Raw genomic sequence first — 17,500 nt, 5'->3', positions numbered from 1 at the left:
TATATATATATATATATATATATATATATATATATATATATATATATATATATATATATATTTTCCTTTCTTTTAAACTATTCGCCATTTCCCGCGTTAGCGAGGTAGCGTTAAGAACAGAGGACTGGGCCTTTGTGGAATATCCTCACCTGGCCCCCTTCTCTGTTCCTTCTTTTGGAAAATTAAAAAAAAAAACGAGAGGGGAGGATTTCTAGCCCCCCGCTCCCTTCCCTTTTCGTCGCCTTCTACGACACGCAGGGAATACGTGGGAAGTATTCTTTCTCCCCTATCCCCAGGGATATATATATATATATATATATATATATATATATATATATATATATATATATATATATATATATATTCTTTCTTTTCTTTGATACTATTCGCCATTTCCCGCGATAGCGAGGTAGTGTTAAGAACAGAGGACTGGGCCTTTGAGGGAATATCCTCACCTGGCCCCCTTCTCTGTTCCTTCTTTTGGAAAAAAAAAAAAGAGAAAAACGAATCGGAGGAACAAGGACGTATCCCACACGAGAAGCCTTTATCCCTTATGATCCCTGTCAATAAGGACGCCTTAGATTGCTAAAGGTTTTAAACTGGAGAAAGAAAACGAAATGTGTGTGGGTTGGCAAGTTGGCGTGGACTGGTGGGTGGGCGTTGAAAAATAAGCGAAGAATACACAGGCAACACTTACTTTGCATATCTACACACCCCCTACACCCCTCCAACCCCCACCCCCCTCCAACGTCGAATGTGTGAACGGAGTATAACCAGCGTTGTCAACGCCTACATCGCCGGGCTGTGCGCGAACGTGGCACAAATAGCGTTGTCAACGCCAACAACGGGGCTCCATGACAGCGCGTTGTCAACGCTAACAACGGGGGTTCAAGAAACAGCGTTGTCAACGTCAACAACGTGGCTCCAAGACACAGCGTTGTCAACGCCAACAACGGGCGTCTAAGACACAGCGTTGTCAACGCCAACTACGGGCGTCTAAGACACAGCGTTGTCAACGCCAACAACAGGGGTCCAAGACACAGCGTTGTCAAAGCCAACAACGGGGGTCCAAGACACAGCGTTGTCAACGCTAACAACGGGGGTTCAAGAAACAGCGTTGTCAACGCTAACAACGGGGCGTCCAAGAAACAGCGTTGTCAACGCCAACTACGGGCGTCTAAGACACAGCGTTGTCAACGCCAACAACGCCACTTAGTTTCACTCACCATCAAACAAATCGTCTTCAAATATGTTTCAAAGTGAAACACCGCGTTGCCGGTTGGTATTTGAAACTAACGCACTTTCTCCAGCCTGCTTCCCCGTGTTTCTTTTTTTCTTTGAGTTGCCCAACCGCAACACATCCCACGGTGTTGCTTTCTGCTTCAATACCTCTCTCTCTCTCTCTCTCTCTCTCTCTCTCTCTCTCTCTCTCTCTCTCTCTCTCTCTCTCTCTCTCTCCAACAACAACAAGATGCAACAACAACCCCCCCCCCTTTCATTTTCCCCCTCCACCCCTCACCACTCTACCCTTCTCACGTAAATGTTAAATGCAACACTTGGGCGTTATTAATTTAAAAGCAATCCCGCGATCTGTGTTTTCTGTGGTTGCATTTTCTGCCTATCCTGTCCTGGTCAGCAGCACTCACTTATTCTACATTTGACTACATAAACCTCACGAACACGTGTGCCATGAAACAAACAAACAAACAAAACTTTTCCAAGCCTTAAGTACGACGGTACGACCCCTGAGCACGGCTTGACGGTACGCCGTCGTGTTGAAATATCGTACCGTCGTGCTCAAGGATCGTACCGTCGCGTGCTCAAGGATCGTACCGTCGTGCTCAAGGATCGCACCGTCGTGCTCAAGGGTCGTACCGTCGTGCTCAAGGGTCGCACCTCGTGCTCAAGGGTCGCACCGTCGTGCTCACGGATCGTACCGTCGTGCTCAAAGATCGTACCGTCGTGCTCAAGGATCGTACCGTCGTGCTCAAGGGTCGCACCGTCGTGCTCAAGGGTCGTACCGTCGTGCTCAAGGGTCGCACCTCGTGCTCAAGGGTCGCACCGTCGTGCTCACGGATCGTACCGTCGTGCTCAAAGATCGTACCGTCGTGCTCAAGGATCGTACCGTCGTACTCAAGGATCGTACCGTCGTGCTCAAGGATCGTACCGTCGTGCTCAAGGATCGCACCGTCGCGTGCTCAAGGATCGCACCGTCGTGCTCAAGGATCGTACCGTCGTGCTCACGGATCATCAAACGGAGTTCAAAAGGATCAAAAAAAAAAGAAAGAGAAAAATATATCCCCAAACCACACATGTTCATCCAGCGATGAATATAAAACATCTGACACACGCCATAACACAGCTTAAGTATAGAATGTCCCCCTCCACTCCCTTCCAACCACCCACCTCCTGCTTCTCCATCCACACACACACACACACACACACACACACGCATACACACACCCCTTCAACCACAAGTTGATGATGTTAAAATACCGACTGCTGAATGTTAATTCAACAACCTCCAACATCTCTTCACTCAAAATGGTGATATATAAAGTCCAAATAGCGAGTTCTCCTCCTACCCTGTATTCTACAATCAATATTCTTTCCCAAACAACACGAGTTGGTATGACGTAGTATACTTAACAACACCAGCGTGTCATTCGTACTACACCAGACATATCGTAACTATCGCAGACAATAATAGGGCCATTTACCTTCTACGAACAGAGCAGTACCTCCTTTATATATTTTCAATCTTTCGAATCAGCATTTTCACCAACACTACATTACTACTTTTGCATCTATGGAAAGAAACATAAAACACAATGACAAGTTATTCCACAAATCTGCACCTTAAAAAAATATGTAAACGAATGGATTTCACGAAAAATGGGTTGTAGAATGATAGTACAACTGGCATCCGGGGGGGGACTTAACTAAGATCCCATGTGTAATGCCACCATATAATTCATGATGACCTTTAACGAGGCCTATGTGAGTGCCACATTCTCCAACATCACAATGGTCCACGTTGTGCCACACACGCATACGAAATCAGTATCTCTATAGCTCGAAAATACTAATTGCTTTTGCATATAAATTTCCTTTTTTTTTCACGTCTTTAAACCCACTTTTCATATCATTTCAAAATATTCTAATATTTTTCGACCGACTCAAACATCTTTTCGAAATCATATACTTTCCAAACGTACATTAATTCCCATGTCACTCTTTCTAAGATCATATTATATGGTATACCACACAACAATTCTCAAGGTGTTTTCTTGAAGAATAGCGGCAATTCTTCAAAACCTCAAAAGGAACTCAAAAGGACCTCAAAATCAACACCTGTCTCCACACAGACAACTACTACCACTACGCTTTTTCAAACTGCTTTGTTCATCTATGAATCACCTACGCTTCACGTCTTTGCATAACCCGAAACAGTTGAGCGATACATGGGTAACATTACAGGCGAAGTGTCACCTCTGGTTGTAACAAAAACCACCCTATCCATGGCTTCAAACTAGAGGAAATTCATAACAGACTGCCTCTCTACAAGCAACTTTGTGTCATGGGCTGTTTATGTACGTGTAGCAGGGGCATCTGTATCTTGTAGTAAACCTGTAAATTGGTGTTCCATATCCTCGAATGGTAGTTAAGTCGTTAACGTCCTTAACGACTCTGACATCAGATAGGTTTTACTTAAAACCCAAATAATCAACCATCCAACCATGTCTTTGATCATGGACATAAAGTATCATATATATATATATATATATATATATATATATATATATATATATATATATATATATATATATATATCCACGCATTCGACAACTGGAGAGAGTATAAAGCAATATCAGCATATACACGTTACAAGAGCAGCAATCAATTCCCAAGAACTAATATATATATATACCCTCTTGCACTCCCAAACAAACACATCTTGTGACAAAATATGCTAAGGTCAGCGTGGCTAGAATTCACCTCAGCAACAGCAAGACGTTTGCAAGCAGAAATGACCTCATCATGCAACCACTCATCCACAAAGGCAAACGCCCCAGACCCTTACGTTTAAGCCTCTCCGTGTTTATTCTTTCATCTCAAAGTGTAACACGGGCTTCGGAAAACCCGTAAGAGGATGTATATAATACACCCACAGCAGCAAAACCTAATCCTACATTATTTCATTTACGTATATCGACACCAAAGAATAAAATGCTTGTTTCACTTTCATTCACAAGGGGAAAAATGGCCAATGGACAAACAAAAATTTCTTTTTTCTAGGCAAATGGACGAATATAAAAGTTTTTTACACGTGTGATGTCCCAACTTACCAGATTAAAATCCATTAAATGGTAGTTAAATGATACACCAGAGTATTAACCAAATAATACCAAATCAATTACATAGATCAACAGGAATGACCCATTTAAACATACACACAAACAGAGAACAGGGCCTAACACTTGTTCAAATCACAGGTACACAAGGTCATGCCTTATTATACAACTTTAATAAAACATCCGACATCACAACACCTTTTACAACTGAGATAACTACCTTTACAACTTCATTTAATCCTCATTACGATTTGTCTTTTGTGACAAAGCAAAACATGGATTAAGAAATATTTAGAACAATTCCAAATATTCAATGCAATAGTTCACACAATGTCCTTTCAGTGCGTATTATAACTAACTCCTATCAAGTTAAACTAACAAGTTATTCTACCAAAACACGTAAAGTGCTTTCAAATCAGTTGACAAAACATTTAGTGTAGCAGTGACAACATTTAGTGTAGCAGTGACAACATTTAGTGTAGCAGTGACAACAACATTTACTGTAGCAGTGACAACAACATTTATGTAGCAGTGACAACAAGATTTACTGTAGCAGTGACAACAAGATTTAGTGTAGCAGTGGACAACAACATTTAGTGTAGCAGTGACAACATTTAGTGTAGCAGTGACAACATTTAGTGTAGCAGTGACAACATTTAGTGTAGCAGTGACAACAAGAGTTACTGTAGCAGTGACAACAACATTTATGTAGCAGTGACAACATTTAGTGTAGCAGTGACAACAAGATTTACTGTAGCAGTGACAACAAGATTTACTGTAGCAGTGACAACAACATTTATGTAGCAGTGACAACATTTAGTGTAGCAGTGACAACAACATTTAGTGTAGCAGTGACAACAAGAGTTACTGTAGCAGTGACAACAAGATTTAGTGTAGCAGTGACAACAACATTTATGTAGCAGTGACAACAACATTTACTGTAGCAGTGACAACAACATTTACTGTAGCAGTGACAACAACATTTAGTGTAGCAGTGACAACAACATTTAGTGTAGCAGTGACAACAACATTTAGTGTAGCAGTGACAACAACATTTATGTAGCAGTGACAACAACATTTAGTGTAGCAGTGACAACAACATTTATGTAGCAGTGACAACAACATTTACTGTAGCAGTGACAACATTTAGTGTAGCAGTGACAACAAGAGTTACTGTAGCAGTGACAACAACATTTACTGTAGCAGTGACAACAACATTTAGTGTAGCAGTGACAACATTTAGTGTAGCAGTGACAACATTTAGTGTACAGTGACAACAACATTTAGTGTAGCAGTGACAACAAGAGTTACTGTAGCAGTGACAACAAGATTTAGTGTAGCAGTGACAACAACATTTATGTAGCAGTGACAACAACATTTAGTGTAGCAGTGACAACAACATTTAGTGTAGCAGTGACAACAAGAGTTACTGTAGCAGTGACAACAACATTTAGTGTAGCAGTGACAACAAGAGTTACTGTAGCAGTGACAACAAGAGTTACTGTAGCAGTGACAACAAGAGTTACTGTAGCAGTGACAACAAGAGTTACTGTAGCAGTGACAACAAGATTTACTGTAGCAGTGACAACAACATTTAGTGTAGCAGTGACAACAACATTTACTGTAGCAGTGACAACAACATTTAGTGTAGCAGTGACAACAACATTTAGTGTAGCAGTGACAACAAGATTTACTGTAGCAGTGACAACATTTAGTGTACAGTGACAACAACATTTACTGTAGCAGTGACAACAACATTTAGTGTAGCAGTGACAACAACATTTAGTGTAGCAGTGACAACAACATTTACTGTAGCAGTGACAACATTTAGTGTAGCAGTGACAACATTTAGTGTAGCAGTGACAACAACATTTACTGTAGCAGTGACAACAACATTTATGTAGCAGTGACAACATTTAGTGTAGCAGTGACAACAACATTTACTGTAGCAGTGACAACAACATTTAGTGTAGCAGTGACAACAACATTTAGTGTAGCAGTGACAACATTTAGTGTAGCAGTGACAACAAGATTTACTGTAGCAGTGACAACAACATTTAGTGTAGCAGTGACAACATTTAGTGTAGCAGTGACAACAAGAGTTACTGTAGCAGTGACAACAACATTTAGTGTAGCAGTGACAACATTTAGTGTAGCAGTGACAACAACATTTACTGTAGCAGTGACAACAAGATTTACTGTAGCAGTGACAACAACATTTAGTGTAGCAGTGACAACATTTAGTGTAGCAGTGACAACAACATTTATGTAGCAGTGACAACAAGATTTAGTGTAGCAGTGACAACAACATTTAGTGTAGCAGTGACAACAACATTTAGTGTAGCAGTGACAACAACATTTAGTGTAGCAGTGACAACAACATTTACTGTAGCAGTGACAACAACATTTATGTAGCAGTGACAACAACATTTATGTAGCAGTGACAACATTTAGTGTAGCAGTGACAACAACATTTAGTGTAGCAGTGACAACAAGAGTTACTGTAGCAGTGACAACAAGATTTACTGTAGCAGTGACAACAAGATTTACTGTAGCAGTGACAACATTTAGTGTAGCAGTGGACAACAACATTTAGTGTACAGTGACAACAACATTTACTGTAGCAGTGACAACAAGATTTAGTGTAGCAGTGACAACAACATTTACTGTAGCAGTGACAACAAGATTTACTGTAGCAGTGACAACAAGAGTTACTGTAGCAGTGACAACAACATTTAGTGTAGCAGTGGACAACAACATTTACTGTAGCAGTGACAACAAGATTTACTGTAGCAGTGACAACAAGAGTTACTGTAGCAGTGACAACAACATTTAGTGTAGCAGTGACAACAAGATTTACTGTAGCAGTGACAACAAGATTTAGTGTAGCAGTGACAACAAGATTTACTGTAGCAGTGACAACAACATTTAGTGTAGCAGTGACAACAAGATTTAGTGTAGCAGTGACAACAAGATTTAGTGTAGCAGTGACAACAAGATTTACTGTAGCAGTGACAACAACATTTACTGTAGCAGTGACAACAACATTTAGTGTAGCAGTGACAACAACATTTAGTGTAGCAGTGACAACAACATTTAGTGTAGCAGTGACAACAACATTTAGTGTAGCAGTGACAACAACATTTAGTGTAGCAGTGACAACAACATTTAGTGTAGCAGTGACAACAACATTTAGTGTAGCAGTGACAACAACATTTAGTGTAGCAGTGACAACAACATTTAGTGTAGCAGTGACAACAAGATTTACTGTAGCAGTGACAACAAGATTTAGTGTAGCAGTGACAACAACATTTACTGTAGCAGTGACAACATTTAGTGTAGCAGTGACAACAACATTTACTGTAGCAGTGACAACAACATTTAGTGTAGCAGTGACAACAACATTTAGTGTAGCAGTGACAACAACATTTAGTGTAGCAGTGACAACAAGATTTAGTGTAGCAGTGACAACAAGATTTAGTGTAGCAGTGACAACAACATTTACTGTAGCAGTGACAACAAGAGTTACTGTAGCAGTGAAACATCTGCTGGTCTTCACAACATCACATGGTAATCCAATAATGACAAAATCCTTCGAATATAGATAAAAAAAAAACACGACAAATAATTCTATCATCCACATTTATGTGTCTCCCTCCATTAATGGATGAAGTTCATCCCAGAAATGTAGTAAAGACTGCGACGGAAATAATCTACTACTAAACAAGGAAAAAGATGGTGCTTCCTCTAACTCAAGGCCTTCTTCATCCACCACCTCAGAACACAATTCATATTTGTGATCAAATTAACAACACAAATGGTTCCTGCAATCCTAGATCTCAACTAAAATAAACATAGACTATTGTACTGACATTATTATTTGTAATATAAGAAGCTATGACGAACCACAGGGAGATTTAAAGGACGAAATAAAAAAAAAAATCAAATGGGTGTAATGTACCAACACACATGAAGTTGCCATACGCGATGTGTTAACTTTATTCCTAAAACTTGCTGTATAGACACAAGTTTTGAACATATACTAAGCATAAATAGACATGAAACAGTATAGATACGAGGAGATAATATAGAAATGAGCGATAGATTCTGAGGAAAGTAAGAGGAAATGGGAAACGTCGGGTGGAGGGCGAGGGAGCACAGACGCCCACCCACTCCTAACAACACGTCAACGCTGGACCACCACCACGCCGCCGCCGGCGTGGTGGTAGTCCACTCTCGTACCAACCACGCACTACACGCCCAATACCACGCCTGTGACAGCGACGTGGGGGCACTAACCACCTCCTCACCTACACCTACGACGCAAACCACGCGTCTCCACTGCTCACACGACGCCAAAAGGCGGATACGAACGCATACTTCGAGGCAAAGCTCACCTGATGGGTTATAATGATTGCCGAACAGCTCCTCCCTCAGTAGGCTGGTCTCCATGTCCGTCACCATCTCCATGGTCATGTCGAAGTCGCAGTCCGGTTCGCTCTTCACATACATCTTGCGGGAGGTTGTGGTAACACTTTGTACTAAGGAAACATATGAACTGAGCCTCGGTGGGACGTCCAGCTCGAGACGTTTCCGCTACACAACTGTCAAGTTGACACCAGTGGTGCCATCTGTGGCCCGCCGTGGTAACTAACGCCACGCGGAGAAAACGGGAGAGGTTGGGACACTTAAACAAAATTTATGAGACATCTGCCAACCTCTAATAGTGGCAATAAATCAAACAGATTTGCAAAATATAATGTCAGAACAGCTGCTCACCATCACTGCTCGTGGTAATGTGGGAGATGATTGTTATAACAAGATAGCGAAAAGAAAATAGTGATGTGATAATCTTCAATATATTCTTTCTCACAGAAATATAATTGCCAACGTGAAAAGAAGCTAAGTTCTCGATGTTCTGTGTATATAGTAAGATGAACAACAGCAAAGAAATCTAAAGATGCATAACATTGTAGAAAACATTCTTACACGCAATTTAGCACTACGAGAATTTTTCTTTTTCGCTTTCCAAGACATTTGAATTCAATATCTCTACAAGGTTTAGGTATTAAATAAACTTTTGTATTACTATGCGACGGACTCTAGGGATATTTACATCATGGATTATATCAAAAAATATAAGATTTTCGGAGAAATTTGGAGCATTTATTCAAAATATATGAAAAAACACCAGTTCATCCTCCCATCGAAGCTGGTCGATAAAGGGGTACTTGGCTCAGGCTGTGTGGTGTGTGTTTGCGTGAGTATATATATATATATATATTTTTCTTCTCGATCCTTGGAAATAATATGCCACGAAGATTGGACCCCTACTGGAACATGTTTGCTGATGATGCTGAGGTCGTGAGAGAGGACGTGAAGAGAACTGCATGTGCTTACAAGGGGACCTAAGCAAAGGCCAAAGTTGGTGTAATACAAAGGTGATGAAATGTAAGGTGAGTATATGTAATCAGGTTGGATCACAGTGGGGAAGGAAGACTTCCATATGAACATCATCTCGCAGGAATTAAAGTGTAGGAATCTATATGAGGAAAGAAATTGGAAGTTGACTCTGCATACACATGGTTACCACTTTTGATTTCGTTCATTTACACGGACAAAACACTGCTCAGAAAACCGTTCACATCGTATATTAAGCCGAAACTAAAGTATGCTTCTTAAGTTTAGTGATGACCGGTTATATAAAAAAGAATAAACAGATACATGGAAAGCTTAGAGGCCTTAAAAATCTGTTCATCATGAAGAGAGATGTGTAATGGGTGACTTGATCAAACCTTTCATAAACAGAGACCATAACAAAGAACTAAGCAAGAATTCTGTTAAAAAAAAAAGAAATAAAGAAGTGTTCCCATTATAAAAAAAAAAGTGGATAAACAAAAGACGAAAAATAAGGATGTTGGTAGCAAAGAAAAGTTTAAAAAAAAAACGTATGATATAAGAGATAGTTCAAGAGATGGGGCCTCATTAATGTAAAACTTCCTTTCCTTACATCATAATTAGAAAATTACACACACACACACATATATATATATATATATATATATATATATATATATATATATATATATATATATATATATATACAAACACACATTACATATATCTCCAGCTGTTACTACATACTGAGGTAATACATCATACAACCGTCATTGATAAACTAATCACAACCTGATAATTCAAGATAAGCATTCTGATTACAACAATAGTAAATGTCCACACGAGTCCCTCAAGACTAACAAGCGATTGTTACAAATTTCGTTCATATATCCGCTGGTTGTTGGGGCAGCATTAGGCCCACTAATGACCAGGGTTCATTATGGTCGTTGACGTAAAAGTTATAACCATCAATTGACAAGTCATGAACACCTTCATCCACGACTACATACATTGTATATTGCCATGAATACGTTCGTGATATTTCATCGAGTTCAATCTTACGATATCTGATGAAGTTTGCATTGTTTCGAGAACAAGTGAACCTAAATCATCGAAAGAAATATTGTAAAATAATGGTAAAATACCAGTTTTAACTAGACGTTGAAACTAGGCATGGATATGGAGTAATTTTGCTCATTAAAGGGAGTGTAGTATTTAGAAAATATAATAAACACTTCTGAGCAAGTCTTGAAGCATTACATTTTCTTTTATGATATCAAATAAGGTGATAGTGAGGAGGGATATGAACACAAGGGCAAATATAGATAAAATAACGCGGAAGTAGGGGACACTCTCCTTAAATATCAATAGAATCTATGAAAACCTTATCTAACCTAACCTAACATTCGATTTTTATATCTTTTTCAGAGCTATCATTAAAAAAAAAAAGACTTGGTATGGTCGCTATTTCTATTTGTTGCTGGGCAATGTTTACGTTCGTAAAGACGCAAACGGATTCCCAACCTGACCATCTGACGTCACTCACCAAACACTGGTAAAATATATTCGTCTACAATATTGAAATTCACAGTACATCAACATAAACCATGAAAACTACACCTAACTTACACCAACAATGAGTATCGAGCTGTCGGAAACCAGGTAATTCAAAGTTAAATAACAACGATTTTTTTTTTTAAACTGCTGTTAACACATGAGGTTCAAAAATTACAAAATCATACAAAAACCTTCTGAATATTCAGATCCACAAAACCCTTCATTAAATGCCTAACATTTAAGCGTCTTTATAATAATAAAAAAAAAGAATTCTATTCCACTCTTGGTCTATAATCATCCAATTTAAATGGAATCTTTTCACTGAAAAATACGAAAATCAACACCACGTTGGAAAGGTTCAAATGAGGCTACGTTTCTAATTTCCAAACCGTCAATAATAATAATAACAAAACCTAACCTGACCTAGTCTTGTTTATGCAACATTGGTCGTATGTTGTCCAAACTCACTCTCTCTCTCTCTCTCTCTCTCTCTCTCTCTCTCTCTCTCTCTCTCTCTCTCTCTCTCTCTCTCTCTCTCATGGGAGAGTCTGTGGCCTCATAAGGACGCGTGACAGGTTGGGGTGGAGGAGGATGGAGGACGAACCTAACATGTTATGCCAGTCTCAAAAGTGAATGATTCAAGTCACCAGAGACCCTTCCCACGCCAACGGATCCGACCCGTTCGGTTACATGACGCAGGGAAAACTTTTATAATACACGAGTTATCCGTGAGTTAGACAGCAACGTTATTTTAAAGCGTTTTCACCCTAAAAATCACCTGATCACTGTGACTAGAACGTAAATTCCATGGACCATCCAGTTTCTGGAGTTATTTCCTTCTCTTGTCTATTATAATTTCTTAACCTCTTCTTAACCCATATCCTGTGTGACATTTCAGTCTGTTTCTTCTGTAAACTTTTTCTTGTGTCTTCAGTCGCCTATATTCATCAGGTTACCAAACGAAATGGTTTCAAAAACAACCATATCTCGAAGTTTATTTGCGAAATATTTGTCACGTCCACAAACACTAAGCCACAAGCTAACTTGAATAAGAACTACTTTCTGAACTGGTCCATTAAAAAAGGGTCTTGCCCCCCTTTTTGTTTTTTTCACAACCCCTTAAACCCTTTTTTCTTTCCTTTCCTTCATGATTATTTCATTCATGAAATTTTTTTAAGGAGGTTCTCTGACCTTGGATCCTGAAGCACCACTGCTAAAGGAGGTCCTCTGACCTTGAGATCCTGAAGCACCACTGCTAAAGGAGGTCCTCTGACCTTGAGATCCTGAAGCACCACTGCTGAAGGAGGTTCTCTGACCTTGGGATCCTGAAGTACCACTGCTGAAGGAGGTCCTCTGACCTTGGATCCTGAAGCACCGTTACTGAAGGAGGTTCTCTGACTTGGGATCCTGAAGTACCACTGCTGAAGGAGTCCTTTGACCTTGGGATCCTGAAGCACCACTGCTGAAGGAGGTTCTCTGACTTGGGATCCTGAAGTAACCACTGCTGAAGGAGGTCCTCTGACCTTGGGATCCTGAAGTACCACTGCTGAAGAGGTCCTTTGACCCTGAGATCCTGAAGCACCACTGCTGAAGAGGTCCTTTGACCTTGGGATCCTGAAGCACCGTTACTGAAGGAGGTCCTTTGACCTGAGATCCTGAAGCACCGTTACTGAAGGAGGTTCTCTGACCTTGAGATCCTGAAGCACCGTTACTGAAGGAGGTCCTTTGACCTGAGATCCTGAAGCACCACTGCTAAAGGAGGTCCTCTGACCTTGGATCCTGAAGTACCACTGTGAAGGAGGTCCTTTGACCTGAGATCCTGAAGTACCACTGCTGAAGGAGGAGGTTCTCTGACTTGGGATCCTGAAGCACCGTTACTGAAGGAGGTCCTTTGACCTGAGATCCTGAAGTACCACTGCTGAAGAGGTCCTTTGACCCTGAGATCCTGAAGCACCGTTACTGAAGGAGGTCCTTTGACCTGAGATCCTGAAGTACCACTGTGAAGGAGGTCCTCTGACCTTGGGATCCTGAAGTAACCACTGCTGAAGGAGGAGGTTCTCTGACTTGGGATCCTGAAGTAACCACTGCTGAAGGAGGTCCTTGACCCTGAGATCCTGAAGTACCACTGCTGAAGGAGGTTCTCTGACCTTGGATCCTGAAGTACCACTGCTGAAGGAGTCCTTTGACCCTGAGATCCTGAAGCACCGTTACTGAAGGAGGTCCTTTGACCTGAGATCCTGAAGTACCACTGTGAAGGAGGTCCTCTGACCTTGGATCCTGAAGTACCACTGCTGAAGGAGGTTCTCTGACTTGGGATCCTGAAGTACCACTGCTGAAGGAGGTTCTCTGACCTGAGATCCTGAAGCACCACTGCTGAAGGAGGAGGTTCTCTGACTTGGGATCCTGAAGCACCGTTACTGAAGGAGGTCCTTTGACCTTGGGATCCTGAAGTACCACTGCTGAAGAGGTCCTTTGACCCTGAGATCCTGAAGTACCACTGCTGAAGGAGGAGGTTCTCTGACCTTGGGAATCCTGAAGTACCACTGCTGAAGGAGGTTCTCTGACTTGGGATCCTGAAGTAACCACTGCTGAAGGAGGAGGTTCTCTGACCTTGAGATCCTGAAGCACCACTGCTAAAGGAGGTCCTCTGACCTTGAGATCCTGAAGCACCACTGCTAAAGGAGGTCCTCTGACCTTGGATCCTGAAGCACCGTTACTGAAGGAGGTTCTCTGACTTGGGATCCTGAAGTAACCACTGCTGAAGGAGGTTCTCTGACCTTGGATCCTGAAGCACCACTGCTAAAGGAGGTCCTCTGACCTTGGGATCCTGAAGTACCACTGCTGAAGGAGGTCCTTTGACCTGAGATCCTGAAGCACCGTTACTGAAGGAGGTTCTCTGACTTGGGATCCTGAAGCACCGTTACTGAAGGAGGTTCTCTGACTTGGGATCCTGAAGCACCGTTACTGAAGGAGGTCCTTTGACCTGAGATCCTGAAGCACCACTGCTAAAGGAGGTCCTCTGACCTTGGATCCTGAAGCACCACTGCTGAAGGAGGTTCTCTGACCTTGGATCCTGAAGTACCACTGCTGAAGGAGGTTCTCTGACCTTGGATCCTGAAGTACCACTGCTGAAGGAGGTTCTCTGACCTTGGATCCTGAAGCACCACTGCTGAAGGAGGTCCTTTGACCTGAGATCCTGAAGCACCGTTACTGAAGGAGGTTCTCTGACTTGGGATCCTGAAGCACCACTGCTGAAGGAGGAGGTTCTCTGACTTGGGATCCTGAAGCACCACTGCTAAAGGAGGTCCTCTGACCTTGGGATCCTGAAGTAACCACTGCTGAAGGAGGTTCTCTGACCTGAGATCCTGAAGTACCACTGCTGAAGGAGGTCCTTGACCCTGAGATCCTGAAGCACCGTTACTGAAGGAGGTCCTTTGACCTTGGGATCCTGAAGTACCACTGCTGAAGGAGGTCCTTGACCCTGAGATCCTGAAGCACCGTTACTGAAGGAGGTCCTTTGACCCTGAGATCCTAAAGCACCACTGCTGAAGGAGGTTCTCTGACCTTGAGATCCTGAAGCACCACTGCTAAAGGAGGTCCTCTGACCTTGGATCCTGAAGTACCACTGCTGAAGGAGTCCTTTGACCTTGGGATCCTGAAGTACCACTGTGAAGGAGGTCCTCTGACCTTGGGATCCTGAAGTAACCACTGCTGAAGGAGGTCCTTGACCCTGAGATCCTGAAGCACCATGCTGAAGGAGGTCCTTTGACCTTGGGATCCTGAAGTAACCACTGCTGAAGGAGGTCCTTTGACCTTGGGATCCTGAAGCACCGTTACTGAAGGAGGTTCTCTGACCTTGGATCCTGAAGCACCGTTACTGAAGGAGGTTCTCTGACCTTGGATCCTGAAGTACCACTGCTGAAGAGGTCCTTTGACCCTGAGATCCTGAAGCACCGTTACTGAGGAGGTTCTCTGACTTGGGATCCTGAAGCACCGTTACTGAAGGAGGTTCTCTGACTTGGGATCCTGAAGCACCGTTACTGAAGGAGGTTCTCTGACCTTGGATCCTGAAGCACCGTTACTGAAGGAGGTTCTCTGACCTTGGATCCTGAAGTACCACTGCTGAAGAGGTCCTTTGACCTGAGATCCTGAAGCACCGTTACTGAAGGAGGTTCTCTGACTTGGGATCCTGAAGTAACCACTGCTGAAGGAGGTTCTCTGACTTGGGATCCTGAAGTACCACTGCTGAAGGAGGTCCTCTGACCTTGAGATCCTGAAGCACCGTTACTGAAGGAGGTCCTTTGTCCTTGAGATCCTGAAGCACCGTTACTGAAGGAGGTCCTTGACCCTGAGATCCTGAAGTACCACTGTGAAGGAGGTCCTCTGACCTTGGGATCCTGAAGTAACCACTGCTGAAGGAGGTCCTTGACCCTGAGATCCTGAAGCACCACTGCTGAAGGAGGTCCTCTGACCTTGGATCCTGAAGTACCACTGCTGAAGAGGTCCTTTGACCCTGAGATCCTGAAGCACCGTTACTGAAGGAGGTCCTTGACCCTGAGATCCTGAAGTACCACTGCTGAAGGAGGTCCTTGACCCTGAGATCCTGAAGCACCGTTACTGAAGGAGGTTCTCTGACCTTGAGATCCTGAAGCACCGTTACTGAAGGAGGTCCTTTGACCTTGGGATCCTGAAGTACCACTGTGAAGGAGGTCCTCTGACCTGGGGATCCTGAAGCACCGTTACTGAAGGAGGTTCTCTGACTTGGGATCCTGAAGTAACCACTGCTGAAGGAGGTCCTTGACCCTGAGATCCTGAAGCACCGTTACTGAAGGAGGTTCTCTGACCTTGAGATCCTGAAGCACCGTTACTGAAGGAGGTTCTCTGACCTTGGGATCCTGAAGTACCACTGCTGAAGGAGGTCCTCTGACCTTGGGATCCTGAAGCACCGTTACTGAAGGAGGTTCTCTGACCTTGGGATCCTGAAGTACCACTGCTGAAGGAGGTCCTCTGACCTTGGGATCCTGAAGTACCACTGCTGAAGGAGGTCCTCTGACCTTGGGATCCTGAAGTACCACTGCTGAAGGAGGTCCTCTGACCTTGGGATCCTGAAGCACCGTTACTGAAGGAGGTTCTCTGACCTTGGGATCCTGAAGTACCACTGCTGAAGGAGGTCCTCTGACCTTGGGATCCTGAAGTACCACTGCTGAAGGAGGTCCTTTGACCCTGAGATCCTGAAGCACCGTTACTGAAGGAGGTCCTTTGACCTTGGGATCCTGAAGGACCGTTACTGAAGGAGGTTCTCTGACCTTGGGATCCTGAAGTACCACTGCTGAAGGAGGTCCTTTGTCCCTGAGATCCTGAAGCACCACTGCTGAAGGAGGTCCTTTGACCCTGAGATCCTGAAGCACCACTGCTAAAGGAGGTCCTCTGACCTGGGGATCCTGAAGCACCGTTACTGAAGGAGGTTCTCTGACCTTGGGATCCTGAAGTACCACTGCTGAAGGAGGTCCTTTGACCTTGGGATCCTGAAGCACCACTGCTGAAGGAGGTCCTTTGACCCTGAGATCCTGAAGTACCACTGCTGAAGGAGGAGGTTCTCTGACCTTGAGATCCTGAAGCACCGTTACTGAAGGAGGTTCTCTGACCTTGGGACCCTGAAGTACCACTGCTGAAGGAGGTCCTTTGACCCTGAGATCCTGAAGCACCACTGCTGAAGGAGGTCCTCTGACCCTGAGATCCTGAAGCACCACTGCTGAAGGAGGAGGTTCTCTGACCTTGAGATCCTGAAGCACCGTTACTGAAGGAGGTTCTCTGACCTTGGGATCCTGAAGTACCACTGCTGAAGGAGGAGGTTCTCTGACCTTGAGATCCTGAAGCACCGTTACTGAAGGAGGTTCTCTGACCTTGGGATCCTGAAGTACCACTGCTGAAGGAGGTCCTTTGACCCTGAGATCCTGAAGTACCACTGCTGAAGGAGGTCCTTTGACCCTGAGATCCTAAAGCACCACTGCTGAAGGAGGTCCTTTGACCCTGAGATCCTGAAGCACCGCTGCCGAAGGAGGTTCTCTGACCTTGGGATCCTGAAGCACCACTGCTGAAGGAGGTCCTTTGACCTTGGGATCCTGAAGTTCCGCTGCTGAAGGAGGAGGTCCTCTGACCTTGGGATCCTGAAGCACCACTGCTGAAGGAAG

The 17,500-nt window shown here is 43.2% G+C and overlaps 2 protein-coding genes across 4 annotated transcripts in view; both read right to left on the bottom strand.

The window, feature by feature from the left end:
• The window catches only part of Atf6 (bZIP_ATF6 domain-containing protein ATf6), a 105,616-nt gene that overhangs the window by 66,609 nt on the left and 21,507 nt on the right, over positions 1 to 17,500 (bottom strand). The window contains exon 1 of one of the 3 annotated variants that reach the window (XM_071687759.1): positions 8,753 to 8,972. The exons of 1 other annotated variant lie outside the window; for it this stretch is intronic. In XM_071687759.1, the coding sequence (XP_071543860.1) occupies positions 8,753 to 8,867 (115 nt within the window). In that variant the 5' untranslated portion in view covers positions 8,868 to 8,972. Of the gene's footprint in view, positions 1 to 8,752; positions 8,973 to 17,500 lie in introns of those variants that run through there. One more of the 3 variants, XM_071687758.1, reaches the window with a different exon arrangement.
• LOC139762799 (uncharacterized) overlaps positions 12,687 to 17,500 on the bottom strand; it is a 6,674-nt gene continuing 1,860 nt past the window's right edge. Inside the window, 13 exon segments of the mRNA XM_071687954.1 lie at positions 12,687 to 13,039; positions 13,246 to 13,287; positions 13,415 to 13,456; positions 13,497 to 13,538; positions 13,920 to 14,025; positions 14,087 to 14,169; positions 14,707 to 14,784; positions 14,787 to 15,172; positions 15,369 to 15,657; positions 15,740 to 15,781; positions 15,822 to 15,863; positions 15,904 to 16,023; positions 16,112 to 17,500. The exon segment at positions 16,112 to 17,500 is cut by the window's right edge and continues 1,006 nt beyond it. Of these exon segments, the coding sequence (XP_071544055.1) occupies positions 12,687 to 13,039; positions 13,246 to 13,287; positions 13,415 to 13,456; positions 13,497 to 13,538; positions 13,920 to 14,025; positions 14,087 to 14,169; positions 14,707 to 14,784; positions 14,787 to 15,172; positions 15,369 to 15,657; positions 15,740 to 15,781; positions 15,822 to 15,863; positions 15,904 to 16,023; positions 16,112 to 17,500 (3,014 nt within the window).

This window comes from Panulirus ornatus, chromosome 44 (genome assembly GCF_036320965.1).
Source record: "Panulirus ornatus isolate Po-2019 chromosome 44, ASM3632096v1, whole genome shotgun sequence".
Taxonomy (NCBI): Eukaryota; Metazoa; Arthropoda; class Malacostraca; order Decapoda; family Palinuridae; genus Panulirus; species Panulirus ornatus.
The sequence above is the reverse complement of the archived record's forward strand: the minus strand, read 5'-3'. Positions and strand labels throughout refer to the sequence as shown.